At 44.7% G+C, this 24428-nt stretch overlaps 1 protein-coding gene across 2 annotated transcripts in view; it reads right to left on the bottom strand.

Moving 5' to 3' along the window:
* Positions 1 to 727: 727 nt before the first annotated feature.
* Positions 728 to 24428, bottom strand: part of mgat5 (alpha-1,6-mannosylglycoprotein 6-beta-N-acetylglucosaminyltransferase) — a 70060-nt gene continuing 46359 nt past the window's right edge. For both annotated transcript variants that reach the window (XM_046381702.1, XM_046381701.1), the window contains exons 11-17: positions 20869 to 21002; positions 10337 to 10486; positions 6627 to 6773; positions 6401 to 6517; positions 5692 to 5766; positions 5420 to 5577; positions 728 to 4671 (exon numbers count right to left, since the gene is read on the bottom strand). In XM_046381702.1, coding sequence (XP_046237658.1) covers positions 4473 to 4671; positions 5420 to 5577; positions 5692 to 5766; positions 6401 to 6517; positions 6627 to 6773; positions 10337 to 10486; positions 20869 to 21002 — 980 coding nt within the window. In that variant the 3' untranslated portion in view covers positions 728 to 4472. The remainder of the gene's footprint in view (positions 4672 to 5419; positions 5578 to 5691; positions 5767 to 6400; positions 6518 to 6626; positions 6774 to 10336; positions 10487 to 20868; positions 21003 to 24428) is intronic.

Here is a 24428-nt window from a genome sequence, read left to right on the forward strand (position 1 = left end):
TTCTCTGCATATTAAGGGGTGTTTTCAGGTTATGAGAGCCATCAGCTCATGGAGTTAAATTTGTGCCGAAAAATGTGCATGCATGAGATACACTGAGCACAGAAAATCACTGTTGTTTTTATAGAGAAATTCTTTTCATGCAGGGCAGTGATTTTAAAAGTTACCTCACAATTATTATATGGAATTGTTTGGTCTAAAAAATGTCACCAATTCTGAAGCTGTAGCCAAGGCTGAAAATCAGTCTTAATCCTTTCAGCTGTGTTATCGTCCAAAGAATAACTGATGTCAAGCAAACAAAAATCTTTCCTGGGCTCAATGTCAATACATACAAAACATAACCTCTCAGTTTTATTCAGTTAACCTTCACTGTTTCCTCTAAAACCGTCAGATGCAAACCCCAGGTAATTAATTGTTGGTGTCATAAAAATTCATCTACCAAATATCATTTCTGTGCATGGAAAAAGTCTTTCCAAGCACAGAAATCTGTGCTCAAACACTCCCATTGCATGCTAAACACTGAGGCTCACATTTATCTCCATGTCTGCCTGACTTAATAAGGTAAACAAGTTGAACACACACACACACACACACACACACACACACACACACACACACACACACACACACTGTGGGACCCCAGCTGCTGCTGTATTTTTCTGTGCTGGTGTAAATACTGAATCTGTATTGAATCTGTGATGTAAAACACATATTAAACCAGAGTCGGAGCCTTTTGTCACAGAAAAAAGGTTTATTTAAAAATAAAGTTATATCCCTCTTACTCGTCAAAGACTGTGAAAAACAAAAGAAAAAAAACTGTTGTCATTGCGTTATTCACCTGTCGCTGCTCGGACCACGATCATCACCTCTCTGGTGTTTCAGTCACTGGATGCTAACCGAAAGCTTTAACCAAGTTTGAGATTGAAAAACCACGATTGATACATGTTTGTATGACTGCAAGTAGCATTTTTTTGTGCAACAATTGAGACATTCGATGCTGAGGTTAACAAAGACAGATATGGTGAAGAAACAGACGAACTGATATCTCTTGAAAACCAAACGACTGATAATCTGACCGACTGCGTGAACAAGCCTGACTAACACAACGCAAATAAGGCTTTTTACTGCAACAAGAACGAGGTTGGACCCACTACTTATCTGGAACAGCTGCACGCAGAAGCCAAACCGAGTTTCACTCTTGGTTTAGATTTCTCGTGTGAGCTCAAATGAACTAATCCCAACTCTGAAATGTACAAGAACGAGAAGTGCGCTGATGGTCTCCAATTGTCTTACTGCCAACAAATCTCAGGGAAAGAGCAAAACCTTCAATGCATCCCAGTCCTCTGTGCATCAGAGCCCCATTGTTGTTTGCTGCCCTGTTGGCTGCCTGTAACTTCAATGCATAAATATTCTCTGGAGCCAGTGTGTATCAATCCACAGCAGAAAAATAGTCCCCAACAAATGCATTTTTCAAAGGTGAACGTTGGGCTTGCCGCTCAGAGCCACAGACAGGGTAGGAATGTCAGAAGGTCTTGAGAGACAAACTGGCACGTTGTTGGTTTTTGCTCTGCACGTGGGATTTGTTGACAGTGAGAAAACAGTGTCCTAACCACGGCGGCAAGAAAACAGACTGCTGTGAGTCGATCAGTCAGTTTAAGGCAATAAAACCAGAAAGCCCACATGTAGTTTCTGAAACCAAATTACTGCTAGAAGTGTGCAGTCTAACAACTTAAGAACACGTAAAATCCACTGGTGTTGGACATTTGTTCTGTCCTTTCTCTTAGTCCTAAAATCACTGGTGGTTAACAGTGAGTGTCCTGCTTCTCCAAACCTGACCAACTCAACAGAGTGGAACTAATGGGCAAACTAAATTAACTGGTTTAAACCCAATTCAATTAAAATTGGACAGAAGATTACAATGATTTGAGGTGGACGGTAAAAGCGATTGAGGAAACGAGAAACAACACACTCCTTTATCAACTGTGTGAAGTGTGTGTGTGTGTGTGTGAACTGGATTTGTCCAGGTTCACACGTTGAATTGTTTGAAATGACCCTGGCCCGGCAGCCCGCTGATAATCAAACGGAAGCAGAACCAAACTTAACCATGAAAAGGCACATCATGTTCTTTGAAACACTAACTTGGCGGCAGATCAGTGACCTGTTTAAAAAAAAAAAGAAGAAAAAAGTCGAAAGAGAAAACAGAAAAAACAGTCAAAGCTGACACAGTGAGAAAGTGCAGGCGTTAGGCTGTAGCTGAACGCTGCCATTCAGGCTAAATCTGTGCAAACAGAGAAAAACTGAGATGGCAAAATCAAAGCACAAAGAGTATGAGGCTCCTGCTGCCTTTGCCAGTGACTCCGGGCCTGTTTGTCCACTGCTGTCCGTCTTCAAGAGACAGTGACGAGAGGAAGAACGGGACACGAGTCTTCCTCCGCAGTTAAAATGTTATTCAACGCTAAAGATTTCAGTTTGATATGAGTTCTCGTGCAGATAAAATATCAAATCACCTTTTCATAAAAATGCAAGATCAGTCTCGAAAGCCGGAGCTCTAAGGTCCAGCTCAGGTAACTGAATTATTACATTTGGGTGTTAATAATTGTTAAAAGAAATATCTTTTGTGTGCTTACAACAAAAAAAAAAATCCTTTCCCGTCCCAGTACATGCTGTTGGAGATTTTCTCCTCACGTCACTGCTGGAAGCTGAACAGAAGCAGACAAAGGCTTCCCATCATTTTGTCGTTATTCTTTTTAAATTACTCTCCATAAATAAAAATCTATAAAAAGGGAAAAAAAGAAAGACACCCCCTCCTATAAATAAAAAAAACAAGGATTTCCAGCAAAACACAGAGATAAAGATCTGTATACAAAATAAATAAAAAAGAAAAACTTTAAAACCCATATGAACAATATACAGTGTTACTAATATCCTGTTAAACCTCTGCAAATAGATTCCCCTAGTGCATTTTTTCCATTCACCACAAGAACTACGAATTTTATTTTTATCTGATTTTTTTTCATGGCAAATCTGCAGGCAAATTAAAACCCTAACGATAATCCAAAGAAAACTAGGAAATGCAAGGTTTTAGCGTGGCGGGAACGCTTAGCTGGCATGGGGTTTTTTTTGTTTGCTGCTTAAGGTTTGCTCGAGAAGGATTTACAGCCGCTGACCGGCTCATAGGGAGATGAGCGTGGATCTTTGTTTTTCTATTTTCTAACAGCTGACTTTGTGCAGACAAACATCGCGGTGAGGTGTCCATGTTTCTTTACGGGCTTTGGGAAAACGCTGTCATGGTTTCCCAGCCCGCGCTGCGACGTATCGAGGTCTTACCGCTGATACTGACAACGGCCTATCATCTACGACACAACGTCACGACATCCCACGACACGGCGACTCGGCACACGACAGCTTAAGCTATAGAGAACGAACCTCGCCCCCGCCCCCACCCCCACCCCTCCCTGGTCCTCACCTCTCTGTACTGGATGGTGTCATGGAACAGTCGAACAAAAACAGTTTGGCGATTTTCTACTGGCCTTTCGTACGAGCACACGCTCGACCCTCTTTACAGCTTGAAATTAAAACCATCTGTATTTTTTGTATTTTAACAAGTGTGCAACTAAAAAATATCAAAATCACAACTGCTCTTTTCAGTCGTTAAAGAGGGGGGGGGTGAAGACTGCTTTATGTCCAGAGGATGCATCAGGAAACTTCCAGAATAAAAATCTAGATCTCTACGTTACATGTCCGCTCTCGTCATTTCTGTCCAGAAGAGAGGAACGAGTTGGTTACAGTGTAAAACTGGGTTCTTCTTGAGCCTGTCTGTTTAGGCTGGGGGCAGCGCCCTGTGTCTGTCTGTGTGTGTGTGTGTGTGTGTGTATGTATGTGAGTTGGAGATGTGAGCCAGTCCAGTGCAAACCTACCTAAAGAATAAACAGTTTGGGATCAAACCCAGAGGGGGTAGATAGGGGGGTGTGTGTGTGGGTGGGGGATGCTGTCAGGACGGGAGGCGTGTGAGTCTCCTTGGCCCCTGAACCTGCAGACCAACAGGCAGGCAGTCACTGATATGTGCAGTCTACCAAGGTGGCAGCAGAGAGCTCATCTGCGGCAAGTTTAAAGTCGAAGACAACTCCCTTTTGTTGATTCAAGTATAATTTCACACCGTCTTCCGGGACTGGCAGCATCGCCGCTGGTGACTCAGAGGGACGCTCGGGTTGGCTGCAGGACTGTTTTCGTGTCCAGCAGCTGGGGAAAACAATAAATACGACGAACACAAGCAGTCCTGTGAATGTTGTTTTTCTGTCCAGAGATCTTCCCACAAAAAAAAGTCTGGTGTGTGTGTGTGCTTGATTGACAACACTCACACACTCGTTAAGCTGCTCCGACATCATTTAAACTCCATCTGGCCACGCCCAAACCCGAGAACCCCCCCCCCAAAATCCTCCCAACCCTCCCTCCTCCCATCAGCCTGTGTGTTGCTGCTATAGGCAGTCTTTGCACAGCGCCACCTGGCCCTTCATGTAGTCGCGGCAGGGGCAGATGCGCTGTAGTGACGGGTGGGCGCCAGCGCAGCTGAACAACAGCAGGTCAGACTGGAAGATGCAGTGGTGGCGGGTTGGGCTGTAGGCCGGGACCAACGTGTCGGCACTCGACTCCACCGTCTGACAGTCCACACCGAACCTGACCGGGAGACAGAGACGTCATTCAGTTTGTATGCTTACTTTTTTGGAAAAAAATTTTGTTCATGAATGCTTGAACGTAATGAGGAGGAGAAGCAGAAAGGCACTCGTCAGTCAAGATCATCCTATAACATACTGGGCCCCACTACATAGACAAAGGTATTGAGGTGCCTGACCATCACGCCAACAGGGACTTTAACAACATCTCATTCTGCAGCTCTAACAGCTTCCACTCTTGTGTGAAGGCTTTCCACAAGACTTTGGGGTGTTTCTGTGGGACGTGTTGCCCATTCATGCATTGGAGCATTTGTTAGGTCAGGCACTGAAGTTGGACCAAAAGGCCAGGCTCAAAATCTCTGTTCCAGTTCATCCCAAAGGTTTTGGAAGGGGTTGAGGTCAGGGCTCTGTGTGGGCCAGTCAAGTTCTTCCACACCAAACTCATCCAACCATGGAGCTTTGTGCACTGGGGCACAGTCATGCTGGAATAGAAAAAGGCCTTCCCCAAAGAAAGTTGGAAGCTTAACATTGTCCAAAATGTCTTGGCATGCTGAAGCTTTCAGATTTCCTTTCACTGGAAGTCAGGGGCCGAACCAAACCCCTGAAAAACAGCCCCATAAAGAGGTCTGTCTGCATACTTCTGTCTATACAGTGTATGAATTCAAACCTGTGGTGTGCCGCCACCTAATGGATACTTTTAAAACAACTACAAATAGGGGTCTGTCTGTTCACACCTCATTGTAAATACATACCTGGCCAAGTCCTTGTCCTTGTTGAGGTGTTGGAAGAAAGAAGGCTCACAGATGAGCTGCTCCTCCTGACACACCTGCTTACATGAGTGTCCAGGCTCGGCAAGTTTGACCTGCAGGGCGCTGAGGGGAGGCCACATCACCTGACCGTGGCAGAAGTCCTGATGACACAATGCAGACACCACGTTAAGTACTGATAGCATCTAATGTACATTATCAAGAAAACATTTCTTACATGCAGCCATTTGTCTGATAGTTGCACATGTAGGCAGTACCTGGTTCTCGATGAAGGCGTTGACCCTCTGCAGCATACCCTCACAGGTGAACTCATAGGGCAGGTAGGGCTCAATCTGATCACACAAACACAACACACAGACTGCTCATAAAGGTATCAGGAGAGGACACTCTGCATGAGAGTGTTTCACTGTGTGTGTGTGCGTATATCTCAGCAGACTGAATTGCAGAGGGAAACTTCAAGCAGGCAGGAACAACAACCGCAGCCTTTGTTGCAGCGCTAAGTCACTCCCTTCTTTCTCAGCGTCTTTGTGTGTGGGGAGGAAGGGAGGAAGCGTGAGCAAGGCTGGAGCCTGGTAGGCTGCAGCTCAACCACGGATCACCAAGCATATGAGGCTCGGCAGGCTCGTCCGGTGAACAAAGCCATTGTTCCGAATCGCTCGGCGGAGAGCAACACAGCACGAGGTCACGAGCTCGGACTTTAAATATGCATGGGCCTGGACGTGAAGACGGAACAGGATCTCACTTTCTTTGCCCCGTCCTTTCACTCATCCTCTGTCTCTGGTTTCCATCCAAACATGTTAGTAAGTTAGGGCATCGAACTTTCATCACCGTCTTTTTTCTCTAACTGGGCCTGACATTTCCTGCATCTGAATCTGAACACAAATCACAACTTGGATACGTTTTATTGTCACTGAGCTAACTTGAATCCCTGTCAAAGTCATCTTGTGCATCTCCTTCTGTGTTTACCTTCTGGCTGAGGATGGAGCGGATGGCCCTCTCCACCTCGGCTGAGTTCTCGATGTCCACCGTCCACACATGGGGTTGACCAATGTACACCTCAGCATATGGATGTTGAGAGGTCAGCTGTAGAGGGAGCAGAAGTCATGTAAAAACAAGCGCACCTTTTAAAAGTCAAGCCTTGAGCAGAGGAGTCTGGGGCACAAACGTCCCCGCAGATGTGCCTCCCTCTCACCTCTCTCAGCGTGGGTTTGCCCTTGAAGAAGTCTGTGTTCTTGCTGCTCTTTGGGGGGTTGAACTTAGGGTTGAGGAAAGCACAGCCGTTGGCGATGGCCTCCAAGGGGGCAGGACCCTCGTAGGGGAAGGACAGACCCACAAACAGCTGCCGTGTAGAGAAAACCAAACAGATTAGCCTCCACACGCCTGCATTTTAAGCCAAAATAAAGAGAGCCTTTAACATAAGATGAGGATACTCATGAATTAAAGTATAACCTTGATAGCAACACATTTGTGCCAACACTGCTGCTGATGTAGGCTCAGGAAGGAGGTGGCACATGGGAGCAGCTAATGAAATAACCAGAATAACAAATAAGCTGGTGAGAGTGGGTGTGCAGAAAAGTTCAGTGGTTGTTGTGACAAGGTTGTGGTGTCTGCTGATAGCAGCAGTTAGCCCTTGTTGATGCTAACCTCCCATGTTATCAGCAAAAAATACAGTCGAGGCAGCACTTTTTCTCGATAGAACAACAGAGGAAAAAACAAGCAGAGTAATGTGAAGACACCCCTCGAATGTTTATCTCCCTGGACATTTGGTAAAGCGGGAGCACTGTGGACACACTCTACATCAAAAAATCAGCCAAGCGTGGGCTCAACCAATTTAACTGACCAATGTCTCTGTCAATGACTTTTGATCTGCGGTTCCCAAACTAAAATCAAATGGGCAACTTGAACATCCTGTGGGTGTTCAAACACAACCCACAGTCCCTCTGATATACTCGTCCCGTCTCTAATAACATGTTCCCTCCTCCTGGATGGGAAGAGCAAATATTTGCGCGGCAGCTTGTCAGCATGACCATGAGACGGTTATCTAGAAGCAGAGAGAGGAGGTGCTGGTGCTGGAAGTGGCCGGCTACAATGGCTGGTCTGTGCGTTTGTTTGCATTGGCCCATGTGCATCTGCCCATAGGGACGGAACAGAGCGTGTGATGGACAACACACTGTGCTGTTCCATGAAGTACATCCACACACACCCGGGTTGTCCTTTGTGCTCTTCTAACTCATATGGGAACCAAAATGTCTACAGCTTTTGTTAACAACAGACTTTTGCCAACAGGTGGCAGCAAAGTTCACTTCTTTTTCTTCTTCTTCTTTGTTTGTTTATGTTGTGTGTGAGCTCCTGGGCGCTAAGAAACAGTCGTCCGCTATTTATAGGGAGCGAGGAAGGGAGGGGGTGAAGAGAGGAAAAGCAGCGAGTCCACACAGACTGAAGGACATTCTGACAGTAAGACCCATCTGAGCTGTTGTGCGATTCATTTGTCTGCTGAATCGTCCTGATGCATAAAACATAAAATTGGGAATATATTCTTCAAACAGAACTTCTTCCCTGTTATACACACAAATCTATAGTCAGTATATGTTGAAGCAGAGCTGTGGCTGACAGAAAGTGGGAACTGTTTTTGCAATAAAGTGAGAAAAATGAAAAACCTTTGACTCCGTCAGCCTGAAACATGAAGGTTTTGCCTCCCTTCAGCGGTTTGATCGTTGACACTGTTCCCCTGATACAGCACGTCAGGGTTTATTTCAGGAAATTTCGTTTTGAGAGAAAATACAATGTCAGACCTCAGTGACGATGTTCTTTTCACTGAAGTATCTTTTTACGATGCACTCTGTCAATAGTTCGGCCCCGTGAGGCCAATTAACTCAGGCAGCCTGATTGCAGGTAACAGTGAAAGCTGTGCTTACCTGTCCTCGTTTTCCTCCTAAGTGCAACACTGTGGCTAAAATGCTGGGTTTTATTGGGATTTAATGGGACAATCCTGTATGGGTTTTCCACGCACAGCCACACATCGTGAGAGGATATGGAAGCTTAGACTGTATTGCATTTCTGGTGCGAGTTAACCTGCCAGGCTACACGAATCCATGAACCAAAACTCACTCACCAACAGCACCAATTTTTGAGTGCTGTTTTCTTTTGCACTTCAATGATCTGCTTCACTGCCAAACACCTTTGCTTTTCTCTGTAAATGCCTCCAACATCGCCGGGTTCTTGATTTGAGGTGCACAGTGTACAGAGGTGTACAGAGCTGGATTTGCCGGCCAAAAATTGTTTATTGGCTGAAGCGATGCTCAGAATCTTTTCAACACAAAAGAGGCTTTAAATCTCAATCCATCTTTTTTTCCTATAAAAGTCTGAATCATGATCTATGGCTCTCTTGCTTTCCATTCTTCTCATCCCTGCCCCAGCCCTTGCCTGATGTCTCTCCCCTCTCTGCGTCTGCTTCTCCCCCCTCCCCGGACTGACGGGAAAGCATCTGGTTTCAGAGGTTAAAGAAATCGAAGCTCTCCTCCACCTTTTTCCTTCTGAAAAGGTTGACGACTGGAGCCAAAAGACAGACGCCCCGTCTTTCAACGCCAGCACTAATGATTGTTTTCACCTTTGGCAGGCATTGTTGTCAGGTTTTTAAGGACCATGTAATTTTAATCCATTTTACCTACAATGGGCAGCTCCATAAAATTTAGTGGAATTTCAATACTTTCTCCAGTGTTAAAGAGCATAAAAGGAAAGTAGGCCCTGTGATTTAAGTGGTAGTTAAACTCCTTCCCTGAAACAGTGATAGTTTTCAGTTTGAAAAGCTTTGGATTTTCCACGTGCTGAAGTGCTGTGCATGAGGCTCGAACAGGAGCGAAGAGTTTGGAGGGTGACGTCTCTTTCTAGCCTTCCAACAACACAAGAGCAAAAGGGTAAGAAAGGGTTAAACAGTCGTTGCGTTCGTGCTGGCTAAACGGATCATGCAGGAGACAGAGCTTTGCATCCCGTGTGGTGCTTTGCAGACTTTGTGAATTTTTTATTTTCAGTTTTAATATTTTTGGTTTGGTTTAGGCAACAATACAACATGGTTTTGTCGAGGTCTCCTGTGGATTTGATCTTGGGGTTGACGTTTGCTGGTTTATCTAAAAAGTGCTGAGACTGAAGATAAAACTGACTTATTTCAGAAATTACTGCCAACTAAATCTATCTGTATTTCTTGTTTTGCTTTCACTTTTGTCTAGAAAGCATCTGAATAAATCAGTCCGAGGTTAACATGCTCTCCACGCTGCAGCTCTCAGTACAAAAAACAAAGCTCAGCGTCCATTCTGCGTTAAGCTGAGAGCTCGCTCCGACCGGTACGATCCAGCGGGGCCGCAGCGTCTGTGGCTGTGTCCTTGTCTTCGTGAATGAGAGAGGCTTGAGTAGTGATAAGTCATGGCGTGAATGGAGCAGAGCTTCTGTGCACGGCTGGACTGAGGATTCAGGGCTCAGGCAAACTACAGCCACTCGGATCGAGGCTCTTTCAGAGGAGGGCCGGTGTTCACATAAAGAGACGCTTTTTCACCCATCAGCATCTCTACTGAGAATCAGATTTTTACTCTCTAACTTGTCTTTTACTCTAAGGTACATTTAACCCCCCCCCCCACACACACTTTCTTTTAAGAAAGCACTCAGTTCACGTGTCTCACACTTATTATATTACAGGAAAGGTCAGAGCAGGTTTCACAGCCTGATTAGTGAGCCACAGCCTCAATATTCTGCAGGTCAGCCGGGACAACAGTCAAAAAGTCAAAGTGAAAAGCGTGGGAGTTGGTTTGTGGCTTTCAGCAGCGTCTAAGAAGTGCCGCGCCTTCACACTTTTATTTCCCTGCAGGGCCGTTGTTGCTTCGTGGGAGACAATTTACAGCCGGCTGGACTCACCTTGGTTTCGCGGAGGAGGAACTGCAGGTCTCGGCCACTCAGGATGCCGTGGTTCTTGACGTAGCTCGGGAGGTGCACGGTGCTGGTGCCGTGCACGGTGCCGTGGACCTCCATGTAGCTGTGGATGGTGTCCAGGTACTTCTTTTTGTCCTGGAGCAAACAGGGAGATACATTCAGTTTTGGGTTTTTTTTTACCACACGTTCCTCTTCATTAAGAGGTCACCAAAATGCTCCTGGGAAACCATTATCGTTTGAAAGTCCTTTCTGACACACCATTAAATACAATGCAGTCCAGGAAAAAAACAAATTTTGAATGAACCATTTTGAATTACATTTTTCTGAAGAGGGGATCGGTATCATTACTTTGTTATGTGGCCTGGTGAACTTTTGTTCGAGCTACCTGACTGACCATCTGGACACAATGGCATGCCAGGCTAAAAATAGCACCGTCTGAAGAGCATCAGTGCACACAGAAGCTTGGTATTGTTATTAAAGTCTACCTGATCTGCAGTGTCCTTGATTGAGAAGACAACAAAGCATTGAAAGCATGCCAACTGAAAGCTGCTTCCTTTGTACCACAAGTCATGTGCAGCCGACTTCCATCACAGGAACGCAGCTGATGTTATAGTGGACGAGGTCGAAAACGAATCTCGAGAATAGAAGGAAAAACTGAATACATTTTGTCATTTTTAAACAGAACCCTGAACCGTCAAGATAAGTTTACGTATCTAACCTGCAGAAGTACGATAGACAGCTAGAGAGAAAGACCCTGTGAGGTCAAAGCCAGACAAAAAATACTATTTTTCTCTGCTTAAGATCGTGCTTTCATCTTCAAGGTCACCTCTGAGGTTTCAGTGCGGCGTGCACTGAAGCTAATGTCAAAAGTGTTGTAAAACCCTGAAAGTGAGGCAGCACAGCACACTGCATTCTGCCTATTGTTAGTTTTCTACAAAAGGGAAAACCACAGGCCTCACCTTGACCCTTCAGTGGGGGGCACATAATGGCAACCTTCTCGCAAATGTCTATATTAGCATTGCAGCTCAACAGTGTGCTAAAATATGAGTCATACTGATTGTTTTTTAATAGCTGCAAAACATGAAGCAGGCAGTGCTGTAACAGAATCTTAATTCATATTTCATCTGATCTGACTTCCTGAGCCTCTGCTTTCAGGCAGGCACAAAATGGTGGCCGTCTGCTCATGTACCTTCTTGTATTATGGCTACACAGTACACTGAAATATGTTTCTGAAGATGAAGATCTCAGATGAGAAAAAGGAATCTTGATTCTCATTTGATCAGCACTGCATACTTTTGACAGTTCGAGCTGATTTTGCGAGAGACCCGACTCAGGATGTGAGAGAGGGGCGGCTTTTCTTCTCAGTCTGAGTTCCACACTCTTTGTGTCGGCCTCAGAGCTGGCAAAAGTCCGCCAGATGACTGGTTATGAACAGGGAGCTCTGCGGAGGAAGTTAAACAATTGTCCATTTGCATATGCTACACACGCTGGAGCGGCAGGAAACTGGTTGAAAATCAGCAAAGGTTTCGTTTAATCAGTCTGGATGGAAACATTACTTCCACAATAAAAGGTCTTTGATCGTCCCCATGCTGAGCCTGTCACAGCAGGTCTTTGATTTTCAAAAACGGGGACATGACTGCCTGATAACCCAGCCAAATTTGCACGCAAAATATTCCTGTGTCTCCTCTTTCTCATGTTGTCCTCTTCCTGCTAAAACTGAGCCGAACAGGAGCGACGTTCAGTACAGTCCGAGCCGAGCCCTTCAGGGAGGCAGTACAGATGAAAGCTGGCCATTTGCTCCAAAATGACAGGATGCCTCAAAGGCGCATTCACTGGTACATTCACATACACACACACACACACACACACACACTCTGGACTATTATTGATTACCAAAGGTTTTAACGCTCAAAGGGCAGCAAGGCCTCATTAAAGGATACCCGTTACACACATCTCCTACTACACACCAACCTGCCTCTGAGACAGTTTTGTTTCCAGGACATTTCCCTACTCTCACTCTGTCCGTGTGTGTGTGTGTGTGTGTGTGTGTGTGTGTGTGTGTGTGTGTATGTGTGTGTCTGCCTCAGTGCTTCCTTTTCAGGTTTAAATTTCAGGTAGCCGTTCGTCAGGGTCCCTGGAGGCCTGGCTATCAGATGCCTCCAGCCTGCTTGCTGTAACTAAAGCAGCCTGGTGTGTGTGTGTGTGTGTGTGTGAGAGAGAGAGAGAAAGAAAGACAGACAGACAGAGAGACAAAATCCTAATTAGAGGGTGAAATCACTATCCTGTAATCTTTTCACTCAGGACAGCTGAGCTGGGATTTATGTGTTTATGAAGGGATTTATAAAGGAAGGTTACTGGTGAATACCTGAAGACACACACACACACACACACACACACACACACACACACACACACACACACACACACAAGATGTATATATGTATTAAAAGAGCTGAGACATCCACACAGGAACAAATCAGAAAATACACTTGCATTTTTACATGTTCAGCTTTCTAGAAATGAGGCTAAAAGAACACCAAAATTCTAATTCAGGTAATTTGTGGTTATATTTCAAATTGTTTCATATATGTGTTGCACTTTTACATCAGATTTAATACAAAAGATGACAGTACCTAAAGGGCATACGTACATTTTAGACACATGTTCAGATTGGAAATGGTTTGTGGACGGACATTTTAGGGAAGAATCGTTGGATTGCAGTGAAATCATTTGTGCTGAGCTACTGTACATGTGACATGAATGCCTGGAGGGAAAGGGACAAAAAAGCACTACTACAGGAAAGACATCATAAAGTCTCTTAAGGCAGCAGGATGTGTGTGATGTGTGTGTGTGTGTATGATGACCGCTTGAGTGAGTATGTGCATGTGTGCGTGTTTGTGTATACAGAGGATGAGCAAAGATTGCCGCGACCCTTCGAGGCAGCCGCCAAACAAAGCTTTTACGGTCAGAGGACATCACTTCCCAAATGCTCTCTGGAGCATGTCTGGATTCACTGTAACACACACACAGACACACACACCCTGAATGAACGACCCAATAAAGACACTGGAAAATAGCGATAAAGGGCGACAGGAGTGCAGAATTGGGACGTCGTGTAACCGAGGCATGTTTGCAAGGTGCGTCGCCATTTTCTGAGCCGTTGCGGGTTTTCTGTGCGTTTCCTTCATGTAACGATACTGGGCCAACATCAGCCCCTAATCCTCTCTCTGCTGCCAGCACACCCGTGAAGCAGAAACAAGTCGCCACTCTGTTTCGCTTACAGGCGTGAAGACAGACTGATATTCCAAGAGTTGCACGTCCTCGCCACTGCCCGTACGATGTTCAGCAAGCCGAGCGCGTGCACTCATCTGTGGCGTACGTGGACGTATACGTCTCAGAGCGCATGCCAGCACGCAGTCCGAAACCCGGGAGCAGATCGATTGCAGCAGTAGCACGTGTTTAGGGAGTTATAAGATAACTGCTTCAGCTGTAGAGGTTGATTGAAGCGGGAGAGACAGAGGAGGAGGAGGAGGAGGGGGAGGAGGAGGAGTTGAGTTTTATGACCTTGTAAATCAGAGGGAATTTGTAAACCCTGGCTCGGAGAGGAAACGGGAGACGCTGCTGCTTTCTGTCTTCGAAAGGGAGGGTTGAGGGATGAGTCTTCGGGGACGAAAGCTTACTGGCTGAGAGACTCAACCTCTGAGACTCAAAAGGCTGAGACACACAGCTCACTTGCTGCAGATGCTGCTGATGCCCTCTATATGACTGTTGGCATTACACTGAAACTTCAGCTTCCATTTTGACTAATGTTTCACCAATGTTCAGTACTTCAGTATTTTGGCTGCCCCGTCAACTACAGTATAACTCATGCTGTTTCAGTATTTCAGATATGTTACATGCTCCAACTGCAAAATCTCAGACAACCATAAATTTCCCTCATAAAATTGAGCCCTTTGGTTGCTACTGCTTTCATGATTTTCTCCTTCTCTGCTGTATAAACACGGGGACGATTGCTTTAGGAACTCTATGCGTGATGCAAGGGTCAAGATGAGGTATTTTCGGAGTAAATTCTTGGAAATGAAAGAGCTTGGTGTGCTTTTTCTCCTCTCTGTGTAGTTCACAGAGGCATAGGTGCAGCACCGAGAGCAGATTTTGATGCTTCAGCTCTTATCTTGACAGGTAGTGGTGTCAAGACAGGGTTGGAGCAGATTAATCTCGCTTTACAGCACATTTCGACTAAAACAATCAACTTCTCCCTCCACCTGAGGCACTTTAATTTGATACAAATACTGTCTTCCTTCTGTTCTTGCCTTCTGTTCCCTCTTTAATATGAGTTTTATTGTGTTTTGATGATGTACATCACCGCATGTTGTCATTCTTCAGCTTTAACGTTCATCTTGTCAGCGATTATGGTGAAAGAAAAAACATTTCATGAGCAAAGCTTCATACATGCAGCAGATTCTGATATTACTGCAGCAACCTTAAGAGGCGAGAGGAGCGCCTGCCTCATCAGAATGCAGACAGCTGCACTTACTCGACCCTCAAACCGCCTTCGACATCAAACATCAAACGCACCTCTGATCATCTTCCCATCTGAAACCATTTCCAACTGACACACTCTGGGGCCCCAAAGCTGGAAACTTGTCAGTCAGGACAAAAACAAAATTACTCATTCTTCACAGAAGGAGGAAATAATCATTTTCTTACATAACACAAACACACTCTTACACACACACTCTGCACACATCCCTGCAGTGATGTCATAATGTTGACTCAGTCAGGTTTGTTTTAATGTGGGGACTTGCACAAGGGCGCTTTAGCAGCACTGGAAGCCATTGGGCCCTCCTGGTGTGTGCGACCATTTGTCCCGATGGCTGACCTCATCCACCGTTACAGATGAAAAGATACTTCGTCTATGGCAGATGTACTTGTAAATAACAGCCTAACAGGTGCACTGAAAAACCCAACACACACTTAGACTTAGATACTTATGAAATCCCCAGGGGAACATGAGTGGTAAATCTGGATCCAGAAGGGCGTGGAGTGCAGTCAGGAGATGTTACTCACTTGAGCGTCTTGCCACGCCCCATTAGACATAACAGCGTAAAACCAATTGGAGTTTGGTGGCTGGCCATGTTTCTGACAGTAAAGGAGGTGCTACATGATGGCTGAAAAGTGAGTCCCGGCTGTGTATAGGCAGGCTGCACAATCATCCGGGTATAGCAGGCTGAGCACATATGTGAGAAAACATCGAGCTGAAAGCCTTGTTCAAGGAAAATAAATTAAAAAAACACCTGCAGCAGCTCTAATATTCCTCCGTGTCCTGCAGCGATGGAAACACCTGTACCATCATATGCTTCAATGGGTGCAATTAAAAGCTTTGCACCTTGTATACAGACGCTACTGGTACCAGAGGGGATCTTAACACCATTTCCATACATTCAAACTACTACTCAGTGAGGCTCACAGTGGACAAAACGGGAGGGGTCCTTATTATTTCAAGCCTAACTGTCGTCGGTCAGTGTGGTTTAAGCTGCGTCGGGCCATTAAAATTCATAACACTGTTGATAATATTACTCTTCTGTCGCACTCTCACGTGTGCTGGCTGCATCGCGAATCCCCTCGTAAATCTCGATAAGTCGTCCACTGCTTCTGTGAATGATCACGGAGGCGAGCAGAGCTGACGTTCACTCACTGCACTTGTCCCGCTTCTGCTCAGTAAAATCAAAGCAGGCGGCACATAACGCGCTTCAGGTCGTTCCAATTCAAGCTGAAGTCAGTGTGTCCCCACGCCAAGAAAGAAGATGAATTTACTAACTTGAACTGAATTCCAGCTCATTTCGGACGCCCGTGCCTGTCTGATAACAGTATAGCTCAAATCCTGAACTTCAACTGAAACCTCTTGTCCTTCCAAAGACAATTCAAATGTGTTCAAGCATTTGCACATGTTGCATTGTTTTGATCTTTTTAACTATTTTCTTTTTTATCTCTTGCTCTTTAACCCATCTTATCAGCCTCCAGCGCTCACACTTCAGCTGACACTTGAAACCTGTCCAGGCCTCAGATCCTCACTTTTGGACGATGAAACCTCCCTCACCTCTTCAGACTCCCACACTGTTCAAACACGTCTTAGTGCAAGTGCCTTCAGTGCTTACACTTCAGCCAGCACAGTTTATATGCTTCTACAGTTTTAAGACACTACAACTCAGCTCACTTTATCACACACACTCACACACCGCTGGCATTACTCCTTTCAGTTCCTGAAGTTCAAATGAATCTTCAGATTCATTCAGTCGTATCAGTTTCTTTTGGTGATTGTATTTAAATTGCCACTTTATATTCTTTCACCACTTCAACTGTTTTGAATGTTTTAAATTTTGACAAGTGGGCATGAGCACAAAAATGTGGCCCTTTACAAACGGAAAACCTAATGCCTCACGTTACAGTCACAAAGTAAAGCTGTAACAAAGCACCTTCTGGAAATGTCTTGGGCTTAATTCAATAAATATCTGCGACAGAAGGGGTCGATTTAATAACGTTTCCCACCACAACCCAGCTCCTTCGTCAAATGTCAGATTCAGGTTTCTGCACTGGCGCTCGTGCCAGTTTAATGGCACAGGGGATTGCTTCATGAGCTCAGACAAACACAGTAAAACTCAAAGAGGTTTAATGTTCAACTCAACTTGGTTATCCATCACTGCTGGGGGGTTGTTGTTGTCTGTTTGTGAGCCTGCAAGGGTAAAAGTGTGGGATGGATGCCCTTCCTGCTCTGCATATGCCAGCACCGTGTGTGTGTGTGTGTGTGTGTGTGTGTCCCTGTCAGCTCAGTGCGTCTTTCTTCACCACGTCCTCTGATCTGCTGCCAAGGGCCTGCAGCTTTCCCTCTCCCTACATCCTACTCATTCTCACCTTTCCCTGTGTTCCCTTCTGCCTCGTCAAAAGCTTTCTTACACAGTGAATGCTGAAAAACGGGGACACTCACTGACTTAATGTGGCTGACGAGGTGCCACCAGGTAAACGCCTTTTGCTGGATTCTCTTACTAAGTCTGCACCAGTTACAAAGGAGATGTAATTAAGACGCGGCGACAGTGTGACAATACAGCATTGCTTGAAATGGGAGCGCAGTGTTGCATTCTTCACGTTGACCAACCGTGAACACACAGTGAAACATTAGCTGGTTTGTATGGTGTGTATGAAAAGAGAGAAAAGACAGGCAGTCAGTCTCAGCTCCCTTTGCTCTGCCTTTCTACTCCACCAACTGGGTTGCTATGGAAACGGCTCCCTCGGAGGTGGTCTGGCCATTTTATTTCGGGTCTCACCATTAACGTCTGCCTCTTCGACAACAAAATAATTACTCGCCGTCCTGGTTCTTTAAACCCCAGGATTCGGATGCGGTGTCCTTCAGGTCAGATGAGGGACTGGAGAACTCGTGAGGTTACCAGGAGTCCACAGTAAAATGAGAAATAATCTAATATCACCGTGAACGATCCCAGCTTTAATAACAGGTTTCACATACAGGCAACTCTAAATCCTGCATGAAGGTGTCCCATAAAAATACAATGGCCTTTTCTCTGTGTGCTGTGTCTGTGTATTTCTCATTTATCGACTTGATATTTTGAAAGAAAAAAAAAAACCTCATTTCTGGGCCTGGTTATGAAAATCAATGCACTGTCCACTCAGAAGCTAATAATCAGGAATAATAAGGAACAGCTAAGCGCACTAGCCAGAGAGAGATGTTTCTATGCAGGCAGTTAAGTAGTAAACTGTGAACACAGCAGTTAATGTACAGCTAAAGCTCCAGCTCACCAGTAAATAAATCCTGCAATCCTGCAGCTTCTCAACCACCAAGCCAAGTACTGGAGTTTTGTTTGCCAACTGCTGAGCAAAGTGACTGGGTTTAATCCCAAAGTCAGGTACAACTTCAACCCTGGAGGCCATCAAAGGCTCCCCTGCGCTTCCCAAAAATCTGCAACTCTGTTAATTAGCTCGCAGTGATTTACAACTGCAACCTTTCAGCTCCATTGACCTTAACAGGCATTAATGTTTCATGATGCGTGCTGTTGGCACCGCCGACACCAGTGTCCAAATGAGTGTCGGACACCAGACGCGTCTCCTCTCCCTCAGTCCGCCTCGCACACTGGTTCACTTCATGCACCTGCGGGATGTGTGTGACCTGAGCCACCTGTGCATACTGATCAGGCTGAGGGAGAGCCATTCAACAGGCTGTATTTTACAGGACTAACTCTTTTTTACCCCCCCGAATTAAGAAAGAAAATGTTTCTGCAACAATGCTGTCTCGGGCAATCCAATGTGTCCTGTCTGGTCCACACATTGCAGTTCATTTATGATGCCTGTACAAAGGTCTACGTGTGGAAACGGTGCAATAAGGGTGTCATAAAAGAAGCTTAAATGAGGCTTGAGTAAACAGGCATGAAGAGAAAAACACTTAACTTTGGCAATATCAGGGCTGAAAAGAGATTAATTTCATTTGCTGCAGACTAAAAACAGACTCATCTGCCTCAAGTGCTGGCTGGTGACTCCTTCAGTCAACCAGTCACCAGCTGGCGTTAATGTGAATTTTACCTTCATGCGAGAAATAGTTTTCTTAAAATGGGTCCCATTTTCTATTTTAAAGAGTCGATATATCGTTTTGAAATGAACGGTCAAGTGTGGAGAAAGAGATCGAAGGAAGACAAGATTTGAAAGGAAGAGGGAGGGAAATGGAGTAAGGCAGTCTGCTCATTATCAGTCAGCTCCAAAATGGCCCTTTAATTAAAAGCGGGAGGTAACGAACACGCTTGGGAGTCTGATTAGTAGCTAATGCCCCTTGCTGTGAGCTGATGGGCTCCCCTGTCTGCCCTTTTAAAGCTAGACTGAATGGTTCTGAGTCAGTACAAGAAGCCACAAACCACAGCAGCACGCCGGCTACCTCTGGATTAAAAAACTGTAACACCTTGGGATTTAGAGCCTTACAACGAGGCTTTGAAATTCAAACCGTACAAGTGTTGCTCATGAAGATTAAGTACGTTTGTTTTTTGTTTTTTTTGCTGTTAATATTTTCCAAATACAAGACCTCCTTGTGCTGGTTCAGTGGTCTCTGGTTGGATTTTACAGACATTATACTGTCAGGAAAAATGACACGCCTGTGTGACCAGGATCACAGTAATCCTGCAGGTGGTATCTATGGCACTGCGAGCCCAAAACTGTGTTGATGTCATGTGTGGTGCTGGGCGCAGGAGAGTCAGCAGAGGCAGGCTGATATGGCTACCTACGTGAGCGCTCATCCAGCTCTTGAAACATACTGTTTAAGTGGCATCATTGATCCAGACTCTTAACTCCGATCTGTTACAACAGAACCCCTCAGCGCTGAGTGGGTGAACACACTGCTGCCCACTACAAACTCTATTTGCAATGGGCAGCTCCAAGCGTGAAGGTATGGAACTATCAGCCCTTTATGACCAAACAGTTCCTGGAACACAGCAGCTCAGGAACTAAACTGGGATCTAAAAGTCTCCCTGCATGTATTCATTTGCATTTCCACTGCAACTATCAACCTTAGACAAATTAGACCAGTGATGGATTTAAAAGCCGATGGCCTTTTTTTGCATATATAAAAAAAAAAACCCACACATTTGACTTTGATGGAATGAAATAATGAATGTAATGAATGAATGACAATGAAGACTTGCAGAGGAGGGAAATAAGGTGATGATATCTGGTAGCTCAGCACATAATCTAGCCTGTGTAAATAATACATGAAATGTCATGAGTGGCCAGTCAGCTGTATGTAAGACTTGTAAGAGTTGGTTAAGTAAGAGAGAGCCACATGGGAAACCCATGACTGGCTGATGGTACAGCATTTGCAGATCATTACTCACTTTTGTCTTTTTATTTAATCCTACACACCTTCAACACACCGCCTCCCTATGTGAGATGGTATTTGCACTACAGGCATGTTACATGAAGACTGCTGTAGTTTTTATTATCATTCCGAGTTACTTCTGTCAGACATCTAAGCAGTCAGTTGGATCTGAAGCGACACAGGCTGAAACATACATGGTGTCGGCTGAAAGCTCATCAAGGCGCGGGCAGTAATCCAACCATCCATGGCAAGCCAAACAATGTGCAAATCTCTCCAATTCTCTAAGTCGTTTTTGTCTAGGATACAGTAATCCCTTGGTCTCTGTGCCGCAGTGTGAGCATGTATTTGAATATATTAAAAACTCCACGGAGAGGGCGATAAGCTGAATTTGAGCTCCTAAATCAGACCATTATGAAGTTTCCTGTGAAAGTTTTATCCAAGGTTGTTCAAAGAGTTTCACTGCAGAGCTCTCAGAGGTCTGAAAATGTGTAATCGTTGGTGCTTTGGCACATCTAGTCTCCCACTTTCATCTGCACAATGTATATGTATATCACTGGATAACAAAGCAGAATAGAGCAATGCTTACCTTTTTCAAAAATGCCATTAACTAAATACATTCAATGATAAAAGATAATCGCGTCTCAGTGTGTTGTACCTTCCAGAAGTTGTCGACCTTGCCGTAGACTAGTGATTGGTTCTGTCTCTTGATGTCATCGATGTGCTTGATGTCGCTGGCATTGAGGTGCTGCTCCACTACGAAGCCCAGGAAGCTGTTGTCTGGGGTGTGAGCTGCAGCAAAATAAAGGCACGAAAATATATAAACACATACAAACGCAAAAAAAAAAAACACCAGTGTACACCAGTACTCTCAAAGGCCTCGTTTCTACTTCAATATCATGCATTTAGATGTGGCTTAAATGAGGTTCAGCAAACGTGAAGGACAGAAAGAGGTGAGAAAAAAGCCAGCACTTCTATAGGACTAAAACAGCAAATGTCTCCAGGCCATTTTCATCGCCTTAATTCATGCATTAACATACCTCCAATAAATCTTACACGGCCGACAATATTCACACAATTCAGCTAAATAAATGAACCCATTTGAACCACAGTGTTTAGCACAAATCATAATTCAAGAGAGAGACGGGAACAGTTGCACTACACAACTGGACTTCATAATGCTGCAGAAGTTGTAAAGCCCCTTGAGGCATATTTGTGATTTGCAATATAATAGAAATAAAATTGACTTGACATCTCAAAAAAGCACTCTGAGTTTCTGTTCCCTCTGTTCCTTATTGTCCGGTGATGACTCGTTACTATGGGAACAACAGGGTGAGCAGGTCAAGTGTGGAGCCTGAAGTTGGCAGCAGTTTACCTCACTGCCATCTGCCTTGGAAAAGCAATGTGACGACAAGTTTGGAGTCAGAGATGAGTGCACTTGATAATCTAATTGAAAATGAGAATGAAAAATGAATAGTGCAAGCAGACTGCACATCTTGTTGCACATCTGGCAGCGTGGGTGGTGTGTTGGTGCACGGTTGTGGTTTGTCTCAGAGCACCGGGGGAGCTGTTGTGGTCAGGGCTCTTTTATTTTTTCTTTAACCACAACGCCGTCACTACAAAGGCAAATTAGGGTCAGTCAGTCAGGGAAGATGGAATCCACTTCTGTATAGTAAAGAAAGGAAGGATTTACTGAGAGCCTTTGAGAGAACGTCTGCTTTTAAACAAATCAGATTCAGCTGCTGCAAGTATCTTCTGAAGTATTTACACCATATGTGGCAACAGCACATGACGGAATCACGCGTCGGCTGCTGCAGATAACATCAGAAACAATGACATACTGTATACGTTCAGATACACCAAAGTGGCTTCACAAACACGGCTGACGTGTCTTTATCGGGGTGTTGGCTGGAATGTGACATTATTTTTCCAGCAGACAAAGCCATTGTTTGTTCATTTGGTCTCTCCTGGCAGTTTCCATATTGGCCCTTGCTAAATGTCTTTAGGCAAACATGAAAACGAAACAGAGGGCAGGAAATACATTATGCAGAGTAAATGAGCCCGGCACCAGACCAAGCAATTACTGTACAAAACTGCACTGCGTCTTTTTTTCCCTAAATGGCTTTAGAGGGGCATAAACAAGGCGTTTATATTACCCTTGAAAATGTGGATATTTGTATATTTTTATGTATGTTTGTAGTTATTTAATTTGTTGCTTGTACCAAGGTTTCAGGTTCAACAGCAATAGCAGTTATTGTGATAAGGATGGACATTTCTCAGGCTAATAATTTGAGCCATAATCACCCAGTATCATGTCTGTTATTACAGAACAATTACTGTACTCGGATTTGATGACAGTAATTGTTACATGGGGGGGGGGGGGCAGTGTGCTAATTCAAAGATTATGGTCACTGGATAAACTCAAAAGAGCATTTTCAGAGCATTTTTATTAAATGCTACAAGCCCTCGGGTGGTTAATAATAACTGAGATGTGTTTTCTGATCCTTCCAAGAGTCAGAGAGGGTCCTGGGCTCAGGGAGGAGGCAGCACTAGCCGAATTAAGTGTGTAAACAGGACCTGCTGTTAATTAATGTTCAGCACTCTTGATGCATTGGGCGACAGATGCCTGCTTTCCCACTAGAGCTGCCACTCAAAATGTCACTCAACTTGCCACAGCTTCATTTGCTATTAGCTAACAAACAGCCTGGGAGGACAGCACTGCAGGAGAAGCAGCTGCTTTGCCGCCCTCAACAAACTTGCGAGCAGCAAACCAGTTTGCTTTGTAAGAAATCTTGAATTAACTCTGTTCGATTGGGGGCAATACTGATACAACACTTGCCGAGCTAAGTGAAGGAACAGGGTGAAGAAATGTCGGCTGTGCTCTTAAGGACAGGATATCCTGTCTGACAGGGTGAGAGAGACCGCTCAGGGGCTTCCTCTGTGCCTTTTTGAAGGAGCTGTAAAGTCTCACTGAATCAGTTATGGAGGCAGAGTGCACTGCATCATCACACAATGGTACCTGCACAAGCAGATGCACCAGGGAAAAAGCAATCCCAAGTCACAGACTAAGGATTACGTGATTAACGTTGGCTCAGAACATGAGAAGACACTAACTTCTATACTGCTGGGCAGATAGAAAAAAACTTGCAAAGATGCATCATCAGCACTAAAGTCTTCAGCATTTTGAAAACTCAACATCAAAGTCTTTGTGCTTCTGTGACTTCCCTGAATGGGACTGAGAGGTGCGAATAAATAAACTACACCCGAAAAGCTTTCACGCAAGCACCTTTGGGATGAGGTAACTGATTTCAGCTTTTCAGACATCTCTTAAGATTTGAACGTGGGGTCAACTTCAGCACTGGAAGCTACGGAGCTGCCAACAACACGATGAAAATGAAATGTCTTTAATCTCACAGTAATTCACGATAATTGGCAGTTATTTCCATTTCTCGAATAATTAGAATATAACTGTTACCATCTGCCAAAGAACCAGTGATTGATGATGTACCTCTATTATACCAACATGTCCTACACTACTGCTGCTTATGAGTATTTGATTCTGTAGAAACAGATGGGTTTGAGCCTGTCTACATAAGAAATGAAATGAATAGTTTGTATTCTTGCCAGGAGTTGGATGAGAAGACTACCTCTCTCATGACTCTACACTAACTATGAAGCTAGAGCCAGCAGCCAACTAGCTTAGCTTAGCATGCTGACTTGAAAAAAGAGGGAAACAGTGAGCATGTCCTCTGTCCTAAGGTAAACATACACTGTACAGACAAAAATATCCTGACACACCTTCTTATGGGGCTGTTTTGAGGGGTTGGGCTCGGCCTCTTACTTCCAGGGAAGGAAAATATTCCTAGAGGAGTGCAAGCTGTTACAGCTGCAAAGCTGTCTGTGTGTTTGGAATGCAATGCCATTAAATTCCCTGCTGTCCCAGTACTTTTGTCTGTATAGTGTATCTACCTATCAGTACCTCTAAGCTCGCAACATGCTAACCATTTGCAAACTATAGCTTCATCTTTAGCATGCACACATGAAAGTGGCATTCATCTCCTCATGTAACTCTCAGCAATGTGAATTAGCCTGTTTGCCAATATACTGAGCAACAGCTTTACAGCAAATGTCTGACACTCAGGAACGGGAACTGAGACATTAATAGGGGGAGTGTTTATGTTAAATGTGCGACTACTATAAACTGTCAAACTCTGAGTG

This window comes from Scatophagus argus, chromosome 24 (assembly GCF_020382885.2).
Source record: "Scatophagus argus isolate fScaArg1 chromosome 24, fScaArg1.pri, whole genome shotgun sequence".
NCBI classification, from domain to species: Eukaryota; Metazoa; Chordata; class Actinopteri; family Scatophagidae; genus Scatophagus; species Scatophagus argus.